The sequence below is a fragment of the Balearica regulorum genome, chromosome 21 (genome assembly GCF_011004875.1).
Source record: "Balearica regulorum gibbericeps isolate bBalReg1 chromosome 21, bBalReg1.pri, whole genome shotgun sequence".
In the NCBI taxonomy this organism is placed as follows: Eukaryota; Metazoa; Chordata; class Aves; order Gruiformes; family Gruidae; genus Balearica; species Balearica regulorum.
The window spans coordinates 4592360-4613838 of record NC_046204.1 but is presented as its reverse complement, the minus strand read 5'-3'; the positions used below and the strand labels follow the sequence as shown (position 1 = coordinate 4613838).

The following is a 21479-nucleotide window of genomic DNA, read 5'->3' as shown; positions in this document are numbered from 1 at the left end:
GAAAGCCTCATTCATAAGGCCACTCGGATGCGGGACTGCCTTTCAAAAAGAAACCTATCAAAGCATAAACAGGCTGGCACTTGCAGAACTGTCGGGTAGAGTAGATGAGGGTGGTGCATCCACAGCGACCCAGAGACATGTTCTTCAGGTGTTCTGTGAGGCACTGGGGAGAAAGAGAAGTCCCTGCAGTGTTCAGGAAGCGCGTTCAAGGTGCTACAAAAGCTCACACCCTGGAACGCACCCTGCACTGCATAATGGTTATTAAGCATATTAATGCACCGGCAAACAAGTCCTGATCTGTGGTGGTTCTGCTCCCTGCCTTGGCATCCTCAGCCGTTTGAACCGGTGATTTCACGCTCCGCAAAGCTCTGAACTCTCCAGCCCAACCACTTTAAACAGGGAAGGAAAAGCCTGGCCTAGTCAGCTTCTGTGTCCGTGAGCATGTCGCAAGCAATCAAAAAACTCACATATATTACCCTTATAATTTTACCAGGGCCTGTAAAGCACGAGGAATGACTAGGCCTTGTAGTGGAAGGGGATTTTGATCACGAGAACTGTTTTCCGTTTCTGGCCTGTAAGCCAGATCTGCGTTGGTGTCTGTTCTCCATCTGCTCCATCAGCACGTTCTACCAACGCGTTAGTGTACTTGCGTGGGCTGTCAGACTGGATTACCAGCTACAGTGGCTTTATGTTTCCTGCAACTCTCTGTCCCCATGCCCACCCCATTAGCCATACCTCCCCCTCCCAAACCATGGAAGAAATGTATTATTTTAACAGGGTGCACTGAGCATTTGATTAACTGGTAACAAGCCCCGATTCCCACAGAAACTCATGCCAGCTAGATATCTCATAGCCTTAGGGATGCTCAACTTTTTCTTTTAAAAATAAAAAATAAAAAAAAATAGGCAGGATACATGACTGAGCAGTGGCATTTTTAATGTCAGCTCTGACTTTTATTTTAATAGGTATGGTACAGTGCAATTTTAAATCTGCTGATCCAGGAAAAATTATACCAACACCTGAACAGTGCCAGACTTCTGATCATGGATGCCTGATCAACGCTGCCTCTAGCTACTGCAGTACCAGCGTCTTCAGCTGCACCCTCTCTCGCGGACACAGGATTCAGTGGAGCAGACACGGCTCTTGGCACGGTGTCTGTGGCCGGAACCACGGGTGAGTCCTGCCTGCCGGGGATGGGGCCGTGCGAGTAGGGGGGGATGTAGGTTCTCAGCACACACAGCTTGTTGCTCACACTCCAGCGGAGGAAATTTGCTTGCTTTGTGCTGGTTTTGTGGCCACAAGGAAAGAAGAGTCTAGGCAAGGGACAAGTGGGAGAGTTCAGGCTGGTTCTGCACAGCTAGTCCTCTCTCTCAGTTTTGGTTCAGTTGAACAGGAATACAGAGATGCAAGAGCCTCAGTGCTCAGCCTTCCGGGCCAGAAGGTTTGCTTTACACTCCACTTCTGCCCAACACCAAGCTAATTATGATCTTCATAATATGTCTTCTATCCCCAAAGAGCACCCTACCATACTTCACCATCAGTCTTTTGCTCAGCTACTACAATGCTGAATTTCCCTTGGCTTTCTTGTGCTCCATCTTTTCTAGCTCATTATAAGACTCAGCACCTCTATGTGATTTTCCATGCATAGCAATCAAGGGACTTTTACAAAGTGCAAAGGTGGTGGAGCATCTCTAAGTTATCCGGCATAAAAATCCAGTTTCATGACTGCCAGCATCTCAGGAGCGTGTTTTTGCAGGGAGTGCTCCCCTCTCATACCTTTGGTCTGGAATAAGTGAGGAACTACTGCGAAGGACATAGCTATAAGGGGTAAAACATGCCGTTTTGGGGAGGCTGGCACTGCAAAGAATCATTTATCTATAAAGTGACAGTTTAATTCCAAGGGCTGTTCCTTGCCAATATTGCTTCGTCTCAGCTGCGTGCAACCCAGCAGCATTTCAACCTGATTCACGGCTGTGCAGCCCACACGAATCTGCACCCTCAGCAAGGCAAGAAAAGCACGAAACCCAGCGTGCAGTGCCGCTCTGGGCACATGGGCCATACTGCGCTGTCACAAAGCTGCTTGGGTTTCAAATGGCGTTTCCTTGCTACGAGCCTAGGAGTCACGCAGGGCGCCTCGTGGGTACTGTGTCAGCATGGCGTGCCTAGGGAAGGCGGTCAGCTCAACAGATTTCCTTTGCTTTTTATTAGACTTAAAGCTTGTCTCGGGGGCATGTTCTCAGAACGGAAAGAAAAACGTGCCCAGGAGAAATGATCAGTCATAGTCAGGCTGGAAGGGCGAGGCGGTCCTGGAGCAAGCACAAACATAACTAACATTGCAAGCAACAACATGGCTTTGCACGGTGCAGCCAGGATGAACTGGGCACTGTCAGACCCCTGGAGCCCCTACACCCCAACTCCAGGCCTGAGGAACTTCACTTGGGGTTGCCCAGAGAGGTTGTGGCTGCCCCGTCCCTGGAAGTGTTTAAGACCAGGTTGGATGAGGCTTTGGGCAACATGGTCTAGTGGAGGGTGTCCCTGCCCATGGCAGGGGGGTTGGAACTAGATGATCTTTGAGATCCCTTCCAACCCAAACCATTCTGTGATTCTATGATTCACAGGTTTGATGTTACGTACTTGAAGTACTGCAGGGCCAGGGCCCCATCAGTGTGAACACAGGCTGTGTAGTGTCAGTTGAAATGAGAGGAAGCAAACCCAGGGGAACTGGGAGTCCCCATGGGGTTACACGTGTGGGTCTGGGCTCTGCAGCATCCCAGCAAGATGCTGCCAGTCCCTGCTCAGAGCTTCATGCTGTCACGGCTGAGGATGGTGCTCTGCCTTGAACCGGAGCATCATGGCCAGGAGTGAAGGCTAAGGGCATGGGAAGGTGAGAAGAGACAAGACCATGCTTTTCCCAGGTCAGTCTTTGGCCTTGTTCAAATGTTTTGACCTCGCAATGGGACTCCGCTCGTTGCAGACTCCCTTCCACAGGGCAATGTGTGACTATCCCTCATTTAAAAAATCCGGGAAGAAAAACAGGCTTATGGGAAGCATGGGCACAGCTATTCTCCATCACAAACCCAGAAAGACCTCGCGTTACAACCGCAACTCACCTAACGTAACCAAAGCAGTACATTCCCTGGGGGGAGCCTGGAGGAACGCTGAGGGGGAAGGAGCCATGGTCCAACGCTCCAGCACAGAGGAGGAGATGGAGTGGGGCCTTGCCACCCGGGGGCAGTTAGATAAGTAAGTCCAGGAACAGGATCCCCCCACGGTGCCGCAGCTGGGAACAACTCATGTGAGTGGTCACGTTCTTATTAAACACCATGACACGTGGTTACTGCTGAGTCCGTAGAAAGTTGAGTGTTACTTTCCAGGGATGGAAGCTTTGCTGATCACAGAGCACCCGGTTCTGTGGTGTGCGTGGTTCATATTTCACCACGATGCAGCAGACTAAATAATTATCAATGAATAATTTGATTTATTTTTTGTCTTTACGGAACATCCACGGAGGGACTGGAGTTTTTCAGGAGCACCAGTCACTCCATTTTGGTAAAGTCTTTAATTCTGTGGCCTGGTGTTGAGCTCTGTTCTGCTCCATTTTTTTTTGGTCACAACGTAGTCTTCAAGCCTGCATCCTGGGGCATCAGGTGCCCTCGTGCAGATCCAGGCAAAACACTTGAAAAAGTTTTTATTCCTGTCTGCACACCAGTATCTGAGGTGTCATTACCGATCGAGTGAGCGCTCCTTCTCCACCCCAGGAAGCGTAACGGTTATTCACTTCAAAATCAAAGTAAAAATTTATTGTATTTGTCATTAACCTTTTCCTAGAACTAATCCACCCCCTCCCCTTTCTTCCCAGCCTTCCACTTGTCAGCGTGCCGCCTTCTTGCTGCTTTTTGCTGCTGGTCGTACACCCGCCTGGGGAGCGCGTGGCCGTACCTGCCTTCCCAGCGAGCGGGGACGTGAGCTCGGCGCCATGGCAGCACCGAGCCGAACCACGCGCTCCTCGAGTCTTTGCAAAATCAAGGCTCAGCTTCCAGTTTTAGTGACCACAAACCCGTTAAATTCCTTCTCTCCCTCCCCAGAAGCGTGCGTGCGTGCGTGTGTTCATACAGGGGCGTGCAACGTAATGGCGCCCAACGCACGTGTGCGCGCACCAAGGAATCGCTTTGTACGTACGCGCCAGCAGGAAAGCCCTGTGGATGGCACTGGCTCCTGGGCTTGCCACACAAGGACAAACTCGTCCTCAGCGCGGACCCGGCTTTCCCCACGCACCCGCGGGACGCCGCTGCCGCTCACACGCGTGGGCCGCAGGGGCAGCAGGGCCGTGCGGCTCCGCCCCCCCTCGCCCCGCCCGCACTGGGATTTTCCACGAGGCGAACGGCGGAACCGATCGAGCCGCCTCGGCACGTAGCGCACGTACTCGAGCCCGCCTCTGGCGCGAGGTGAAGGTAGCCAATGAGAGAGCGGCGAGGGGCGGGGACGACCAATGAGAGACCGGAGGGGGGCTGAGCCGACCAATAGATAGCGGGAGGAGGGAGGCTCATCTGCATGGGGTGGGCTATAGCCTGGCGTCCGCGCAGTCGCTCCTTCCCAGTCAGAGGTGAGGCGGTGAGCGGTGCTGTGCTGCGGAGCGGGGCTGCTGGGCCGAAGGTGAGTGTGGCGGCGGCACGGCCTTTCGGCCCGCTGGCCGTGCGCGGCCTCAGTGGCCCAGCCCCCCTGCAGTTGTCCGTGGGGCGAGAGGTCCCGGTGGGGCCGCGGTTTCCCCTCTCCTTTCCCCCGGCCAGCAGCTCCGGAGCCCCCGCCGCCCCCGTGAGATGGGGCCGCGCCGGCTCTGCCTGCGGACCAGACCGGGCCTAGGCGGTCTCCGAGCGGGTGCTGGGCGCTGTGGGCGTGCTTCTCTCCGCACAGCACGCCAGCCGCATCGCGGGGGCGGGGGAGGCCTGCGCCGGCCATAGCCCCGGCGGCGTGCGCGGGGGGTGTGTGTGGGGGGGAGGCGTGGGTAAAATCTTATGGGGAGTGTGGTGGGTCAAGGCTTCTTTAAAAGGCAAGGTTTAACCTCTCTCTCTTAATCATTAACAGTTGCGCTTGGATTGCGTGTCGTGATTTGGACCTTCCCCTCTTTAGTGGCAGTGGATGTCCTTCAGCTTCGCATCTCAAATATTTAATGTTTGATGTTGCACTCACATATATATACCTTAGGTCTCCCAGTGGGGTTAATTAAATGCCGGTTATCTCAAGGCAGCACTTGGGGGGAGCTGCACCTGGCAACTTGATGTGCATGGCTGGATGTTAAGATGTGGAAAAAAAAATAATAATTGCCTCTTACCCAGCGTGCCTTGTGCAAGGCTGCAGGAGAGGATCTTGGTCTTTCTCCTGTTCCGTTACTTGACTGCTGAGTCACAGGGCAGGGCTATGACTTTCTGAGCCTGGCAGGAAGTAGTGAAGTTTGTCATCCAAAGCCACAGATTGAGGCAATACAGTTTCAGGCCTCCATCTTATTAACAAGAGAGAAAGTGGTTCAACATGTCTGTGACTTACTCCCTGCCAGGCATTATTTAAAACACATTGCATCATGTTGCAGAGCGTCGAGGTGAATTAAAACCATGTGGAACACAAAGGAGTAGGATTGGAAGGTGCCTTTGGTCCATATTTGTCCAGTTTTTAGGAGTGCTTCAGCAGTAGAATTGATGTTGGGATCTAATACAGCGAGACCAAAGATCTAATGAGCAGTAAGCTTTTATTAGAGTGGTGATGGTATGAGAGTTGGGAGTCTTACAGGACCTTCAAGTGTCATGTAAGACTTCCACTGAAAACTGCATGGCAGGTCTGTAATAAGACACTAACTTGGATAGTTCTTTCTGTGGCCAAACTTTACTGTTGTTTTTTAATCTCCATTCAGATGCTTGCAGTGCTCAGTCTTAACTCTCTTATGAGAAATGTGGCTGCAGAATTGATCACAAGTACAGCTTTTGGTGATAAAGTTGGCTGTAAACAAAATCTCTGAAAACTTTGAAGTTGGAGTAGTCCGCATTGGTGTTGGAGTACTGCATTCCCTGTGCAGAGCACAGGATTAGATAGGGAGTAAGTGGTGATTTCTCGGACTTCAGTTGATAGTGGTTAGTACTCAGAACTGGCAGTGGCGCATTAGGCTCTAACTTAGCCTTGAAGTAGGTAATAACGTGTTCGTGGGAAGGTCAGGAAAGCTAGAGTCTGTGGTTCTTCCCCTAAAGGGAGACACTGACCTTGCCAGCAGATCATAGTACAAAAAAAGGTTTAGGCAATGCATGCATTAAATACCAGTCTGGTATTTGTGTTTGGCTAGCTCCATCGCTGAGTACAAAGGTCTGGAGCTCTCTTGCATTAAGTTAGCATTTCTGCAGCTAGATTTGTGCATGGACTGGCTCTCCCTTTCTTGATGAGTTGACTGAACTGACTGAGGCAGAACATGCAATGTTCAGCTTGTGATGAGCTAAAGAGCATCAGATTTTTACCCAGGAATAGCTCAGTGGGAACGCTGTTTCTTGAACACAGAGGTGAGGGGGTTTGCAAATGAGGAGGGAGGAAAAAAAGTGTGAGGAATTTCTGGAATGGCGCACTGCTGTGAAATGCCTCCGGGTAAAGAAAAGGGAGGGACTACTGGATAGGTCACTTGTCAAGGACGCTTGAGTAATGTCAAACCTGGCAGACATTCCCCATGGAAGCTCTCGCAGCATGTATTCCTGAAGTGCCATCATCTTTGTGAATGTGAGCAAACACTCCTTGCATTGCACAGGGACTTCCTGTGAGCTGGCTGTGGTTTCAAAGAATAAGGCATCTAATGTTTTGTGGCAAAGCCTTGGTTTTGAAAATGAAAGTAAGGCATAGCAGGGGCCTGCCTAATAAGCTCAGAAAGCACTTTTCAGATAAATGAGGATTTTTCCCGTTAGCCATTGCGCAGTGCTTTTGCAGAGAGATAAGTGTTAGCATGGATGGGGCTGATAACTGGAGCGTTGCAGGGATTTATTTCTAGCTTGTATATTTACTGATAAAAGTTAAGTAGTGGCAGCGTGAAGGCCAGCTTGAACCAAGTTGTCTTTTTTAGGTTAGTCGTATCATCTGTCTTAGTGTAAAGCAGGCAATATGTAAAATCTTTGAGCTCCCTTATACACCGTGCTGCTTAGTGGCAGGACATCTGGAAGGGACACTTTAAAGCCAACAGAACAAACCAAATGACTACATGTGTTTTTAACACGGGGAGGGAAAAATTCCTGTGGAAGAAGGAGTGTATGAAGTTAACCCTCCCCCCCCTTACAAGCAGCAGTATTTCTAAGGTCCTGTTTTCTTAACTTTGCAGTAATGGCAGAGAGATTCATGACCATTTCTGTAAACAGGGTTACCACCCATATTGGCTTGCCAAAAAGCCATCTTCCAGATAGTTCTACTTCTGAGGCTGATCTATCTTCTCTGCAGATGAGCTGGGTTTGGTGCCAGTTGATGGCTTACAGGCGTTTGTCTAACTTGATTTTTAAAATGCAGCTGAACTTATATAAGCCATTCCTTACTGCAGTTTTCTTAAGGAAAAGTGTATACATGTGTGAGAAGGGGTGTGTGTGAAGAAAGTGTTCAAAAGATTGTAGTGATTTTTCTTCCTTTTAAGAGGAAAAGCTATTCCTGTAAATACTCAAGACAGGCTGTAGCTATTAATACAAGTTCCTAATTAGAGCTGTGTCTGTCTGTTTCTATTTCAAGATAGGTTACATTTGGCTCTGAACAGCTGCTGTGCATACTAAGAACTGTTGTGCTTTAGTCTTTTTATCAAGGAGTTCTAACTGGTAGCAGAGATTTCCTGTGTTAGGATTGCTTGGCTGCTCTTACGTGATGAGGTGACATTCCCTCTTGGAAACAAGGCTTCTGATTCTACATTGTTCCTCCCACCTCTGAGGATTTCTGTCCTCTCAATGCACAACTCTTAACTTTCACCAAGTATAAAAAGTTTTCCCAATTGAAATAGCGTGATGTTTTTGAAATGTTTTCATGACCACAGGGGCTACTGCAGGATATAAATGTCAAGCTGGTGGTAGCAGCAGCACTTGTGGCATGCTGAGAGGAGTGCAAGGCTCATACGAGATCCTTGAGGAGGGTGTCTGAGGGGGTTTCTGCACCTGTGGTACCCTTGGGCTGTGTGGGAGAGGGACCAGGTGGTAGGTCTTGGGTGGGGGGTGGAGGGGGGTGGGGTGGGGAGGGCAGTGAGAGTTGGGTGATGCCAGTGGCCACTTTAAGCTGCTGGATGCCTCTAGGGAGCATCAGCAACCAGGGCATGGAGATAGGGAGTGGGATCTCTTGGGAGCAGCATCAGCAGTTTGCATGGCAGCTCTTGTGGGAAGGGTGTGCCGGTGACTGGGCTGCTGCCTGCTCTGCTAACCTGCAGGTTTATGCAGCAACTGATGGTCACCAAAACTCACCTGGTGGCTGTGCAAGCCTACCCAGAAGCTTGAGGTCTCCAGAGAATTAGAAGGATGACATCTTTCAAAAGACTTACCTCATTATTGGTGGACTCTTCTTTTTTTTTTTTTCTCCCCTAAGAACTACAAGGAGACTGTGACCTGCTGAAAGGAAATGGTGTCTGCTTGCTGCAACTGCAAGGCTGTGGCTGAAACCCAAACGGAAGCACTGCAGCTTACCTGTGCTTATGCCTCCACCCAAACAGTCCTCCCAAGGACTGGAATAGCTGTCCAGACCTTAGGTTGCATGAAGTTTCAGTATCTGAAAGTCCCCCTGGCACAGGGAGGCAGCAGTAGATGTCATAGCTGCCAGTGCAACCATGGGAAAAACTCCTTGAACAAGTAGCTGTGTTACTGCACGGCCTGTTTGGCTCATCTTGTATCCAGGGATGTGAGCAGGAGAAAGATATTGTATTGTATAAGTATTGTGCACTGTCCCAGGCTGAGCCCTGCTTTAATGCTGCGCAAGGGGAAGGAGAGCTTGAATCCAGCCTTGAGCTAACTGGTGCAAGTAACTCATGAGATGGAGACTGGACCCTTGTCTCCAGTTGGGGTGGAAGAACCTTCCCCTGTTCTCTAAAATGCACCTGCATAGCAGACATGATGCTCTGGGGTCGAAGAATGAAGAGCATGTGAGTAATAGGATCCAGGAAAAACAAACCATGCAGAGTTGATCCAGCCACACACCTGCATTAGATAGAACTGGTGCCACCAGAAAAGCCTGTAAGGCAATAGTAATTGAAGATTCCTTACTGAGAGGCTCTGAAGCACCCATTTTCCATTCAGACAGTTTCTCTAGGGAAGTTCACTGCACTACCAGAAGCTTGCATTTGTGGCATCACTGAGAGGTTACTAAGCCTGGTGAACCATACAAATTATCATCTGCTCCTAGTATTTTGTCCCATGATACTGCAGTGAGGTAACTTAGAAACATCAAAGGAGACTATGTCCCTTGGAGCAGTGTTAAAGGGAACAGGAGCACAGGTGGTGTTCTCTGCTGTCCTCCCAGTCAGAGGAAGGGGTTCGGGAAGGAGGAGAAATTCAACAGGCAATTACCTAGCTGGTGCCATACTCAGGGCTTTGGCTTTTATGATTATGGATCAACCTTTGAGAAGCTGGGTCTTTTGGGAGCTGGTAGGATTCACCTGACCAAGTGGAGCAAGAGCATTTTTGGCAACAAGCTGGCCAGACTTATAAGGAGAGCTTTAAACTTGACTTAGTGGGGGAAAGAGATGGAATTTTGAGTAACAAAGAGCCAGGGACTGCTGATATATTAGGAATCAACAGGGAAACAATTGTGAAATGCCTCAAAGGAATTCAGGCTTGTTCTAAAGTTGACAGGGTTGGTAGCCCAACTAAAGTATCACTATACCAATGCACGCAGCATGGGTAAGAAACAGGAGGAGGTGGAAGCCCCTGTGCACCTAGAAAGCTGTGATCTAATGGCTATCACAGAAGCTTGGTGCTGCAATCAATGGCTGTAAACTGTTCAGGCAGGAGAGGTGTGGGGCTTGCCCTGTGTGCTTAAAAAAAAAAGATTAATTGCCAGAGCTGTATTTGAAGAATATAGATGTACAGGTTTAAACTGAAAGTTTTAAATTGGAAGACCATAGATTTAGTTTGGATACAAGGAAGATGTTTTTTGAGGGTGATGAGACACTGGCAGAGGTTGCCCAGAGAAGTTGTGGGTGCCCCATCATTGGAAGTGTTCAAAGTCAAGTTGAATGGGACTTTGAGCAACCTGGCGTAGTGAAAGATGCCCCTGCCACATTGAACTAGATGATCTTTGAAAAGATCCTTTCCAATGAAAACTGTTCTATGATTAATGCTAAACTCTTCTTTTCAGGTGTTAAAGATGTCCATTCTCAAGATCCATGCTCGTGAAATCTTTGACTCTCGTGGGAATCCCACTGTTGAGGTAGACCTCTTTACCAACAAAGGTGAGCCCTTAGCTGTAGATGTATATTCCTTTCTTCTATCTGATAGAACTGAAGAGGCAGTCAAAAGTGTACAAATGGTCCTGTTCTAGCAGTGGAATTGTGCTTACTCTTTCCTCCATGCATATAACATGTTGCTGAGCTTGCTGCGGGACTTACAGGAAAAACCTGTACTTCCTTCTACTGGGATGAATTTGCTGAGCTCAAGATACTGGCCTGGGCAGTGAAGGATTTCTTGAAGTGTGCAACTTCTTAGAGTCTAAATTGTGCAAGTGTTAATCCAAACCTATCTTCCTCCCCTTGCCCTGAGGGTAGACTGGGATAGCAGCTGCAAATTTGGAGTTAACAAGGCCTTCATTCCTGTCCTTAGGCAGCTGCTAATGGTTTTCAGTGTTCTCTCAGCTCTGTATGACTGCACTTGAAGTTTAATTCTTGATTTGTCTAGCAGTCACTTTGTGTAATGAAAAAGTCATCTGCTGCAGAGTTGAATCTTGGGTAATGGTTTCTTCTCTGCGTAAGCACTCAGGCATGACTAAACTTGTCTAATTGGGTTTTCACATCTTATATTTTTAATTATTGTAGGGCTTTCCCTTGGTCTGTTTCTTGTTCATCCCATATCTGATAGGATCTGACAAAGGCATTGTGCAAACACGTACCAGTTTGGTTTGGTGGAATGAGCAAACACAATAGCTGTAATACACTAACTAAATAGCTGATCTTTCTGCCTCAAAAGATTAATGCAGTCATTTAATGAGATTGCCCCTATTAAGCTCTTTGCTGTAGTGGGATAAGGGAAAGATTGGAGACTGAAGTTGGCATCTTGAGGCACAGGCAGAACACTCAGCTGTACTGATTTGCCTGTAAAGTTCAGCATCAGTGGCTGGAAGAATGAGCTGTCTGGGTGGTTGTGCTGTTGTCAGAGTTCAGAACTCATATTAACAAAGGAGGCCTCCTAATTTTCCCTTGTATGCCATATTTTTAAGAGCTTGCCTGCCAGACTGAGCTCAAAAGTAAGATTCAGTGAATAAAGCTACCGTTTTGGAAGGGAATGGATGACTTTCCTAACTTAAACACTTGAAATGCGCAGTGTAAGAGAATAAGTGAATCACCTTGCTGTTGGATCACTATGAGGGAGACACTGATGAATTGGTGATGCTGTAAAGGAGCAGACACCCCTCTTGGGATCACTGTATAAGTGAGCAGAGATGTGGTTTAGAGATTACCTATCCCGTTTCCAGGGATGGAAGTACGTGGTAGGTTGGGATGGTGTATGGGTGGAGAATGTTTTGTGGGTTTGAATGTGCTAAGACAGTTCTTTCTGTTGCAACAGGTCTGTTCAGAGCCGCTGTTCCCAGCGGTGCCTCAACTGGAATCTATGAAGCTCTGGAGCTTCGTGACAATGACAAGACACGCTACATGGGCAAAGGTAAACCTGAAGTTTGGTACCCAGCTTGGTCTGTTACAATGGCTGTGTTGCTGCCTATGTTTATGCCAGATTGTAGCAGAGGACACATGGGCTCCTTTACTGCTGTCCATATTCTGTACAAGGCATGGCAATTAAGCAAAAGCAATGGAGATGAACAGTAAGATGATAGCAATGCACACCACATGTGAGCTGTGTGGCCGGGGCAGAGGTAAAGCACAGACTGCTGGATTTTCCAGGGGACAGTGAGGAGAGTGCAGCTGCATAGTGGTGGAGATGACTCTACTTCCATAGATGGGTGCATGGAGCTCAGGCATGCCAGCTAGGTGGTAATGTTTCTGGTACAGTATGCCCAAACATACTTCATGCCGCTTCTGATGCCTTGCATGTTGGAGTACAGAGTACTTGAGTAGTGTGTCGTAAGAGCATCTAAACTACCTGCTCCAAAAGGCTTGGTGTTACTGCAGCTGGTCACAAGATCTCTTTATAGACCAAACTTCCAAAGAACTGTTAAATACTCTGCCACTGTTATTTCTTAGATTGCAGCGTGTTAAATCCTGAACCTGAGGTTTATGCCAATGGCTGACCATGGCTAATGTGCAGCTTCACACTGGTAATCATGGAAGATGCTTTTGTTTCAGACTGCGTAATAGCTCAAGCCACTTTAGCTTTTTGTCTTTCATTACAGATAGCCAGGATACTTAAGTTTGTGTTAGTGGTGTAACATTTTAGTTGTCTAGGGACCGATTGTATGTTCAGAAGGGAAACTAAACACAACAGTCACCAGACTGGCTTGGTAACAACTATGGGGGGGAAAGTGAATAGCCACATGCAAGATTTCATTACCTAATAAACACCCTAATAGTAGTTCTTACGCCTGGTCTGAGAGCTTCAACAGTCAGGACTCCTTTTTAGCTTGCTGTTGTAAAAGCATTGGTGATGCCTTCCAAGTATATGCAATCAACTTAGCTTTTGGCTGGGAGAGAGAGTGACTTACCTTCAAACTTTTCTGCCAGTCAGGTGAAAGGAAGCTGAAATATTTTGTGCCTATTAAGGAAGAGCAGTTAGGTTGGATAACTACTGAAATGAACTTGGAGAGCCTTGTCTGAGAAGATTTATGGTTGTTACTACTTTAACACAGAGTAAGCTCATAGATGACTGAATATTCCAGAGAGCTTATGCTGTTTGCCTAGGTCACTTTTCCTTGAGAAGAGTAAATGTGCGCTTACCTCAGTGTGCTAAATGTGTGTGTGCTTAGACCTACAGGCAGTTCTTCATGGGACTAACTAGACAGTAGTCTGAGCTTCCACAACAGGCTGTTATTGTAGCTGAAGATTTTTGTCAGCTGGGAACTAACCTGAGTTATGAAAAAATAATCACCAAATGGGATTTGTTGCAGATAGCTGGTGGGTCTTTTGTAATATAAATCTGCAGACTTAGACCATTGAAAAGGCAATTAATGTGGTTCAGGATGCACTTAACTAGCAGTCACCAGTTCTGAAGCTTAGGTCTTTGGAGGTCTTTAAACACTACACGGGGATGACAATATTCCTTAGGGTAATATTGATAGCTGTCCTGGAACTGCTGGTTTACGTAGTGGTGGGTCCACGTAGATTAAAAGGCTGGTGCTGTGTTCATGCTTTATTCCGTGTCTGAAGCAGAGCAGACTGTTTCTGTGCCTGGATCCAGGTACAGAGACATTGTCTGAAGTGTAAAACACGTGCTAAGGTGATGCCTTAGTAGTGTTACAAAACCATAGCAGATAAGGAAATGCCTGAGCTGCTGTGTGCTGAACTTCTGGGGAAACCTTTTTCTTTCCCTTCTCATCCATTCTATGAAAGGGTAGGAGTAGCCTATCCTAAAACCTTTTCTAAATGCTGTCATTCAGCCAGTCAAGGTTTGGGTCCACAGTGGTGTTTGCAATAGTATGGAAACCTGGATGGAAAGACCAAATACAGCCTTGCTGACTGCCCTGTTTCTTCTACCCTTTGAACCCTTTTGTTTCTGGTCTGCTGCTCAGTATCAGACACTTGCTAACTTGTAGGTCTGTTACCTATTTGTGTCCTTTTCTTTTTCTTGCATGACTGGCTTTGGTTTTGGCTGTGAGTCTTCATCTCTTCCTTGATTCTCTTGTCCATTTCGCTTCTGTCAGGTGTATCCAGAGCTGTTAAATATGTTAACGAGTTCCTGGCGACAGCATTGTGTACACAGGTAATGGATGTGTTTTCAGTGCAACCTTGTCACTTGGACGAATTTCTCCAGTGCATGGTCTTGCAAATTAACATTGCAGCAGGCATTCCTAGATGATGCTTACTTCCTACAACTTCCAGTCAGTTGATGTGACCTCTCTTAAGTATTCAGATTTGGCTGTAAGCTCAGGTTGGATTGGGGTTTGAATAGCATGAGGTGGTATTCTCGAGATTTTATTGTTACTAAGATCACCTACTAATGCCTGCATAGCCAGCGTGGTTGACCAGTGTCTGATTTGCTTGTTCCTTCCAGGTGTCTCAAAAGCTGTTGAGCACGTCAATAAAACAATTGCGCCTGCACTGATTAGCAAGGTAGGAGCAATCTGTCTTCTGCTAACATCAGTTAATGCCAGTCCAGTGCATCCAAACTGATGGGTTGTCTCCCTAGAGACAGTTATGGGAACTGTATTACATGGGGAGGTGTCAGAGTGCATGTGAACAAACTGACCTACAGTAATTGCTTTACTTAATTACTACATATCTAACACTTAATCAAAACAATCTCTAGCAGCCTACTGTTGTAGTGTGCAGAAATACTTAAGCACCTGGGAACTTCAGTGGTGTGCAGTTAAGATACAAGTTGCTTTATGCTTAAGAGGGTGGCTGAATGATGGGGAGGGACTGGGTTTCATCCAAGCTGGCTAATTTGAAGGGGGTCTGAGGGGATCCTGTAAAGTCTGCTTGAGTGAGATTCCTGTGCCCCATTTGTGGGCGCTCAGCCCTAGCTAGAAGGGATGGTGCAAAAACTAAGTGGTAATGCATAAAGTGATTGCATGTTCTTAGCAACAGTTCCAAACATTATGTACTACATTACAAGTGGGTGTATGTTGTAAGCAATCTGGTGGTCTTTTGAGCTTGCACGAAAGGGACAGGGGACATAAACTGGAGCTTTCTCCTATGCCCTGCCAGGCAGATAGTAGTGTAAATGTCAGGAGGTCAAGGGACATGATAGCCTTACAGCTCTGAATGTGAAGAACAAAACAAGCTTTTGATGTGCCCAACTTACCTGTCAGTCTTGGTCTGCTGGAAAGGACCAGAAGATGCTGCTGTGTGGTAATGACAAGAACTAGTCTCTTCAACTGTTGTTAGTTGCCCTTAAGCAGTTCTTGGTGCCTGCCAGGGAAAGAAAAATGCAGTGGGTAGGTGAGAGTTTGTAGAGCCATGTTTGGTGTCAAGCAGTGTTTTGCTTGTTTCCCTCTGCAGAATGTCAACGTTGTGGAGCAAGAAAAGATTGACAAACTGATGCTGGAAATGGATGGATCGGAGAACAAATGTAAGTGGGCTCTGTGTTGCAGTGAGGCATGGAAAGATGAAGACTGGTTTACAGAATTCTAGGTTACCTTATCAGAAACATTGGGCAGTGCATGGCATATGCTGTGCGCTGCCATAACTAAGACCATGGTGCTGGTATTTCTGAGTCTTTTTCACGAAGACGTAACAGTCTTGTAACACTTTATTCCTATTGCAGCCAAATTTGGTGCCAATGCCATCTTGGGTGTATCTCTGGCTGTATGCAAAGCTGGTGCTGCTGAGAAGGGAGTCCCCTTGTACCGTCACATTGCTGACCTTGCTGGAAATGCAGAAGTCATTCTTCCAGTTCCTGTAAGTCTCCAGATAGGGCCAGCTAAAGACTTGATCTGACCAGGTGCTTCATGATGTCTTGGATCAAGTTTTCTAGAGAATGGAGAGTCTTAACATAAATGCTGTTAGAATGTTTCAGGGTAAATTGCGAACTTGACTTTTTCTTTCTGGTTACTTCAAGGCTTTCAATGTGATCAATGGTGGCTCTCATGCTGGCAACAAGCTGGCTATGCAGGAGTTCATGATCCTCCCTGTTGGTGCTGACAGTTTCAAGGAGGCAATGCGCATTGGTGCAGAGGTCTATCACAATCTAAAGAATGTAATCAAGGAAAAGTATGGCAAGGATGCAACCAATGTGGGTGATGAGGGTGGCTTTGCTCCCAACATCCTGGAAAACAAAGAAGGTAAGAATGAGCTAAGAGTGGGAGAAGGCATAACTGATTGCCAGAGAATGAAGACCCTATCTGTCCAGTATGAATGGAAAGCAAGACCAGTAGGTTGTAGGATGTGCTGCTGGTTTTTAGCTTTGCTTCTATTCTGACAAACTTTCCAAGGTGCTATACTGGTATGTTCCAGTGTAGGACCACAGAGCTAGTCCCTTGGGCATCAGTTCATGCAGCTTGACAGCATGGCTTTGATTTCAGTGCCTCATTACTGTTTCATTCCTCTAGCAGCTTAAGAGAATCTTACTCTCTTCCACTTGAAAAGTGGTGTGGGAATGTCTGCAGGCAGTGCAGGTTTCCCAGAAGTCAGTAGTCAAAGTTTAGTGGAGTTGGTTTTTCCAGCTGACTAAGGAGGAAAACAGTTTGAACTATGCCTGGTAATGTGTGGGAGTGCATGAAGGCTTGCCTGGTAGGTTGAAGCTTTTGCCGCTTCTGCAGACAAACAATTCTGTTCAGAAGCTGTGGAGGAGGGAGGCAGTTTGTCTTGTGGAAAGCAAAATAACTGTTCCTACAAAAACTGTACCAAAAGAGCTGTTTTTCTGCCTCTTACGGAAATGGAGCTGCTAATAAGCCGGTAGAATACTAGAACTAAGTTACTTGTTACTTTAAAGCTGTTAGGCCACCTTCAACAATAATTCTGAACTGCATTACCTGACACTGAAGATACTGAGCCAGTACCAGAAATTGGGTGTTTCTGAATCCTGTAGTTGCATGCAGCTCTTGCTAGATCTGTACCCTAGGAGACATAATTGAGGATGACCTCGAATGACCATTACAGTCCAAGGAATTTGTGTTGCTGGCAGCAGTTGCTTTTGCAGTTTGTACCACATTAACATCTTAAACCCCACAAACCAACCCACAAAAAAACCCCCAACAAACCAACAAAAGCCCAAAGCTTCCTGCTGTAAATAGTCTGTCTGACCCAGCTGCTTGCCTTTGACTCGGGGTGATTGGGAGAGTCTTACTGGCCGTGACCATGCTGAATTTCCTTGCTAGGGCTGTGCCCACAGGGTAGCATAGTGGGTACTATCCAGAGATTGCTACTGAGTAGTTCCGTTCCCTCTTCTGCATGTCATAGTGCAAGTGGAGAAGAGGTGGAGGCAAAGCGAGGGTGCCCTGTGCAGAGGCAGGCTATGTGTCACGTTGCCTGTCAGGGTTTGGGTGCTTACCACTTTCATGGTCAACACCAGGTCTGGAGCTAAAAGAGATTAAAGTGCAGTCACTACTTCCTGCCCACACACATAAAGCTGAAAGCGGATGTGGTATCATCTAGTATTAAGCTTTCTGGGCTGACATGTAGTCCTGCCTGAAGAGATTACCAATCCCATAATGGTGTCTCAAGGATATTACAAGCTAAAAACAGTATTAAAGTAGTATCTTGTTCCAGTCAGTTCGTAAGTAAGAGAGTTTAAGAACCTTTTCCATGAAGCTTTTGGGCTTTCCAAGAGGGTAATGAAGATTCTTTGCCAAGTGAATGTACTGTTGTTGGTAAATTAATAGCATTTGAGTTAAGATATTTAGTGGGAACTCAGCAATACCTTACTACATTTCAGCTCTGGAGTTGCTGAAGACTGCTATCAGCAAGGCTGGCTACTCTGAAAAGGTTGTTATCGGCATGGATGTGGCTGCCTCAGAGTTTTACCGTGATGGAAAGTATGACCTGGACTTCAAATCCCCTGATGATCCCAGCAGATACATTTCTCCCGATCAGCTGGCTGACCTGTACAAGGGCTTTGTCAAGAACTACCCCTGTAAGTTGTTCATCAACAAGAAGCACGGTCATAGTGGTGAATAGGGGTTGGTTGCTGAAGGAAGGAGTTAGGATGCAGCCTCCCTTATAAGAGGGATCAAGAGTGGGGCAAACAGGGTCTTCTTAAGGGTCTTAATGTTCTTTGAAGTTGGTAGTACGTGGCTGCAGGGCTTTGGTACCACTGCTTTCAGACAAGACCTTTCAGGGTGGCATTGTCTTAAAACTCCTTGTATCCCTCTACAGTGGTGTCCATTGAAGACCCATTTGACCAGGATGACTGGGCTGCCTGGAAGAAGTTCACTGGCAGTGTTGGCATCCAGGTGGTTGGTGACGATCTGACTGTGACCAATCCAAAGCGTATTGCCAAGGCTGTGGAGGAAAAATCCTGCAACTGCCTCCTCCTTAAGGTCAACCAGATTGGCTCTGTGACAGAGTCCCTGCAAGCGTAAGTTCTCCCTCTTGGCCATGCTGGGGAGGGATTGTCTGAGGGGGATGAACATATAGACTAGAGCTAGTGGAATAGAAATCTGTTGATTTGGCATCTGTCAAGGGAGAACAATCGCGAACCAGTAGAGGATATTGGCAAGTAAACCTGTACCTTTGTGGCCTTGAAGTCACATAGGCACATCAAACACCTTTGCTGGATCTAAGCATCTGTAAAAGCAGTGCTCTGTCACTGCGTTGTCATGTGATCCTAACCTGTACCAAGGGCAGTTCTGTTGCCAAAGCAAGGCATGGCTGCCACTTGGCAGTGTTCCTTGAGCAAAGGCTGCTAAGCACGTGGGCATGGTGTGAGGCTTCATCTGTTTATCTCTTCCAGCTGCAAGCTTGCCCAGTCCAATGGCTGGGGTGTGATGGTGAGTCACCGCTCTGGAGAAACAGAAGATACCTTCATTGCTGATCTGGTAGTTGGTCTCTGCACTGGTCAGGTTGGTGTCTGTACCTGCTGTGGTTTGCCTTACTGCTTGATGAGATAATATGGTGATGAAGCCATGCTGCACGGCAGATGGGGTCTGCTCTGGCTTAAGGCATGTGGATGTGCTGTTCCTGTATATATAAAGCTGGTTTGTCTAATGGGAGTGTGAGGAGGGAATGTGTTATCTTGTGTAAACTCACCTTTAACCACTAATTTAAAGAAATCTTAGTTGACTCCCGTGGGTGTATCGGGATTTGCTGATACTGAAGCTGTTAGCAAATTAACAATCTTTATTGCTCCCAAGGCCTGTCCTGTTTTGAGTATACAGATAGTAGAGCCTGATGCTGAAATAAAGCTTGTGGTTGTGCTTATTACTCTAAACAGAAGTTTTGTGTTGGCATCTGTGGCCTTATTTCTGCTATAGTTCTTTACTAATGTTCTGATTTCTTTCAGATCAAAACTGGTGCCCCTTGCCGGTCTGAGCGTCTAGCCAAGTACAACCAGCTGCTGAGGTGAGACTCTTGGGGAGGGGGAAAGGGCTGGGTGACACAGGGTGGATGCTCTGCTAATGTGTTTGGGGCACAGCTTGGTCTTATGCATCTGGGAAACACTCTGCAGCTTAAGGGCGTAAACTGACACGGGCAGAGGTGCTTTTGGGCTGTTGCTGTGCTTGCGGAGTGGGCTGTAGGCTAATGATGAGTTTGACAAGTAATGTCTATAACAGGCTAAAGGGGAGCATCACACAAAGCATCCTGTGATACTAGATACGTGAGAAATTGTCCTTCTGTCTGCATGGTGCTGTTCCCTTGGGCAAGCATTTAAAATGCTTGAGTGATGTGAGCTGGGTGATCCTGAGCAGTGCAGTTAAACATGTATGTAACTGAAGTTGCTTGGTGGGAACTGGCTTGTGACTCTGGTAGTATCTTTAGCACCAGGTAGCTGAGGTGATGTAGCACAAGGCCAGCAGCTGTGCTAATGTAGGAGTTCTGCACTGCATGCTCACACCCAGCACTCTCTTCCCTCCCCATCAGAATTGAAGAGGAGCTTGGCAGCAAGGCCCGTTTTGCTGGAAGGAACTTCAGGAACCCACGTGTCAACTAAGCTGGGTGGATCAGCCAACCCCTGTTCTGGTTTAAAGCACTAGTCATCTGCTTAGATCGCAATTACCTGTACTAGAAAGATAAGGGCAGCTGAAGGAAAAAGACGAGTTTGCAGGTCCTCTTCCCCCCCCCCAGATGATTCCTTCACCTAGTGTTTTCACCAACTCTAACTTGTAATGCTCTACTGCTTTTGTAGAACAGTCTCTGGGGGGGGTTTCTGTGTATTACACGCCCTCTGGGATCATGACTGTGTGACTCTGGGCATAAACACTTTTGATTCCTTTCTCTGCCTGTCTGGTCTTCAATGTTTGGAGCTGTGTGAGTTGCAGTGCAGCAAGAGTGTACCTGCAAACAGAAATAGTAGTGTTTTTACATGTGATAAATAAAAGCATCAAACAATCCAACAAAGTGTGGCTTGGACTTACTTTGGGGGAGGCTGAGGAGCAGGGGTACCTACCTCTGCATAACCACATCCTCTTTAAAGCTGTTCTGCAGGGAGTGAGAGTTGGACTGCTGTCACTGTGGCCGGGGGGATGACTTTTGCTTTGTGACAGACTGACAAGGAATTAGCTGACTGTACATGCCTGCTATTGAGGTGGCCTTCAAGGATACGTTCAGTTGTTTGGAAATTCAAACCCCTAGATCAATTGTGATCCTGCAGGGGAAGAGAAAAGGCTGAGAGGTCTGCCCTCATTTATCAAAGATGAGGTGTATCCTGACAACAAGTGCTGTGATTAACCTTTATCATGGCCTGTTGCAGATGTCTGCTTGTTGGTCTTGTCACAGCACTACTGAAAATACAGCAATCGCCTGGGCTTTTAGCAAGAGGTTGGCACAGTGTTAGCTGTGTTGAAAGTGAATGTGTAACCTCCATTTTGATCTGTTGCTGTGAGAAGATGTAGCTCACCAGGAGTTGTGGAACAGTACTTTAGCAGTGCTTAATAGAAGGTGTAATTGAAAGTTGATCTGATAGCTGCACTTCCATTTTTACCCTATTAGTATCTAGGTACCATATTTCACATGGGGGAAGAAGACTTGAGGGGATTTCCAGCTGTGTGAGAGCAGATGGCCATCAACAAAAGCCTCATGAGCACATACTTGTATTTCCAAACCCCTTTGTTTTGTTCAGGTTGCAGCTCTGCTGGGAAGGGAAGGCAGGGAGGGAGACTGCACAGACACTATCAGGCGGTGCTTGTGGAGATGAGGAGGAGGAATTCCTTTTTCCTTGGGTTTGGCAGGAGACTGAACGGCCCCATCACTGGTGGGGTTCCACAGCCAGAGCAGCACCCTTGGACTGGGGGAGTGGGGAGCAGAGTTGTGATGCCAGTCCCTTACCTGCCAGAAAAAAGCAACTTACTGCACAACTGAGGGAGGGGTTCTTTAAGCCGGTTGTTGCTTGTGGTTTCTTTATAATGACAGATTTGTAAGGAAAAGATTTTCTGCTTCATTTCAATGTCTGTTCCACTGGTCTTTCAGTTCCAGAAATCTAAATTGCCTGTGGCTGGAAATTCCCATTATCTGTGAGGAGCACAACAGTGCCCCGCTGTGGGAGTTGCGTGTGGTGCGTTGTGGTGGTGCGAGTCAATTTTATACCTCT

The 21479-nt window shown here is 47.2% G+C and overlaps 1 protein-coding gene across 1 annotated transcript; it reads left to right on the top strand.

Moving 5' to 3' along the window:
* Positions 1–4493: 4493 nt before the first annotated feature.
* Positions 4494–20290, top strand: ENO1 (enolase 1). Its single transcript, XM_075773605.1, has 12 exons — positions 4494–4653; positions 10330–10423; positions 11751–11846; positions 14346–14404; positions 15296–15365; positions 15561–15694; positions 15855–16077; positions 17670–17867; positions 18110–18311; positions 18687–18795; positions 19236–19294; positions 19814–20290. The coding sequence occupies exons 1-12, from the start codon at positions 4552–4554 to the stop codon at positions 19881–19883; spliced, it is 1416 nt and encodes a 471-aa protein (XP_075629720.1). The 5' UTR covers positions 4494–4551; the 3' UTR covers positions 19884–20290.
* The last annotated feature ends 1189 nt before the right edge of the window (positions 20291–21479 follow it).

Bases quoted from the DNA above. Each gene is read 5' to 3' on its own strand.
- ENO1 (XM_075773605.1), top strand. From the start codon at position 4,552: ATGGGGTGGGCTATAGCCTGGCGTCCGCGCAGTCGCTCCTTCCCAGTC. The intron at 14,405-15,295 runs GTAGGAGCAATC...TTCCCTCTGCAG, and splicing joins CGCCTGCACTGATTAGCAAG to AATGTCAACGTTGTGGAGCA. The intron at 19,295-19,813 runs GTGAGACTCTTG...CCTCCCCATCAG, and splicing joins AAGTACAACCAGCTGCTGAG to AATTGAAGAGGAGCTTGGCA.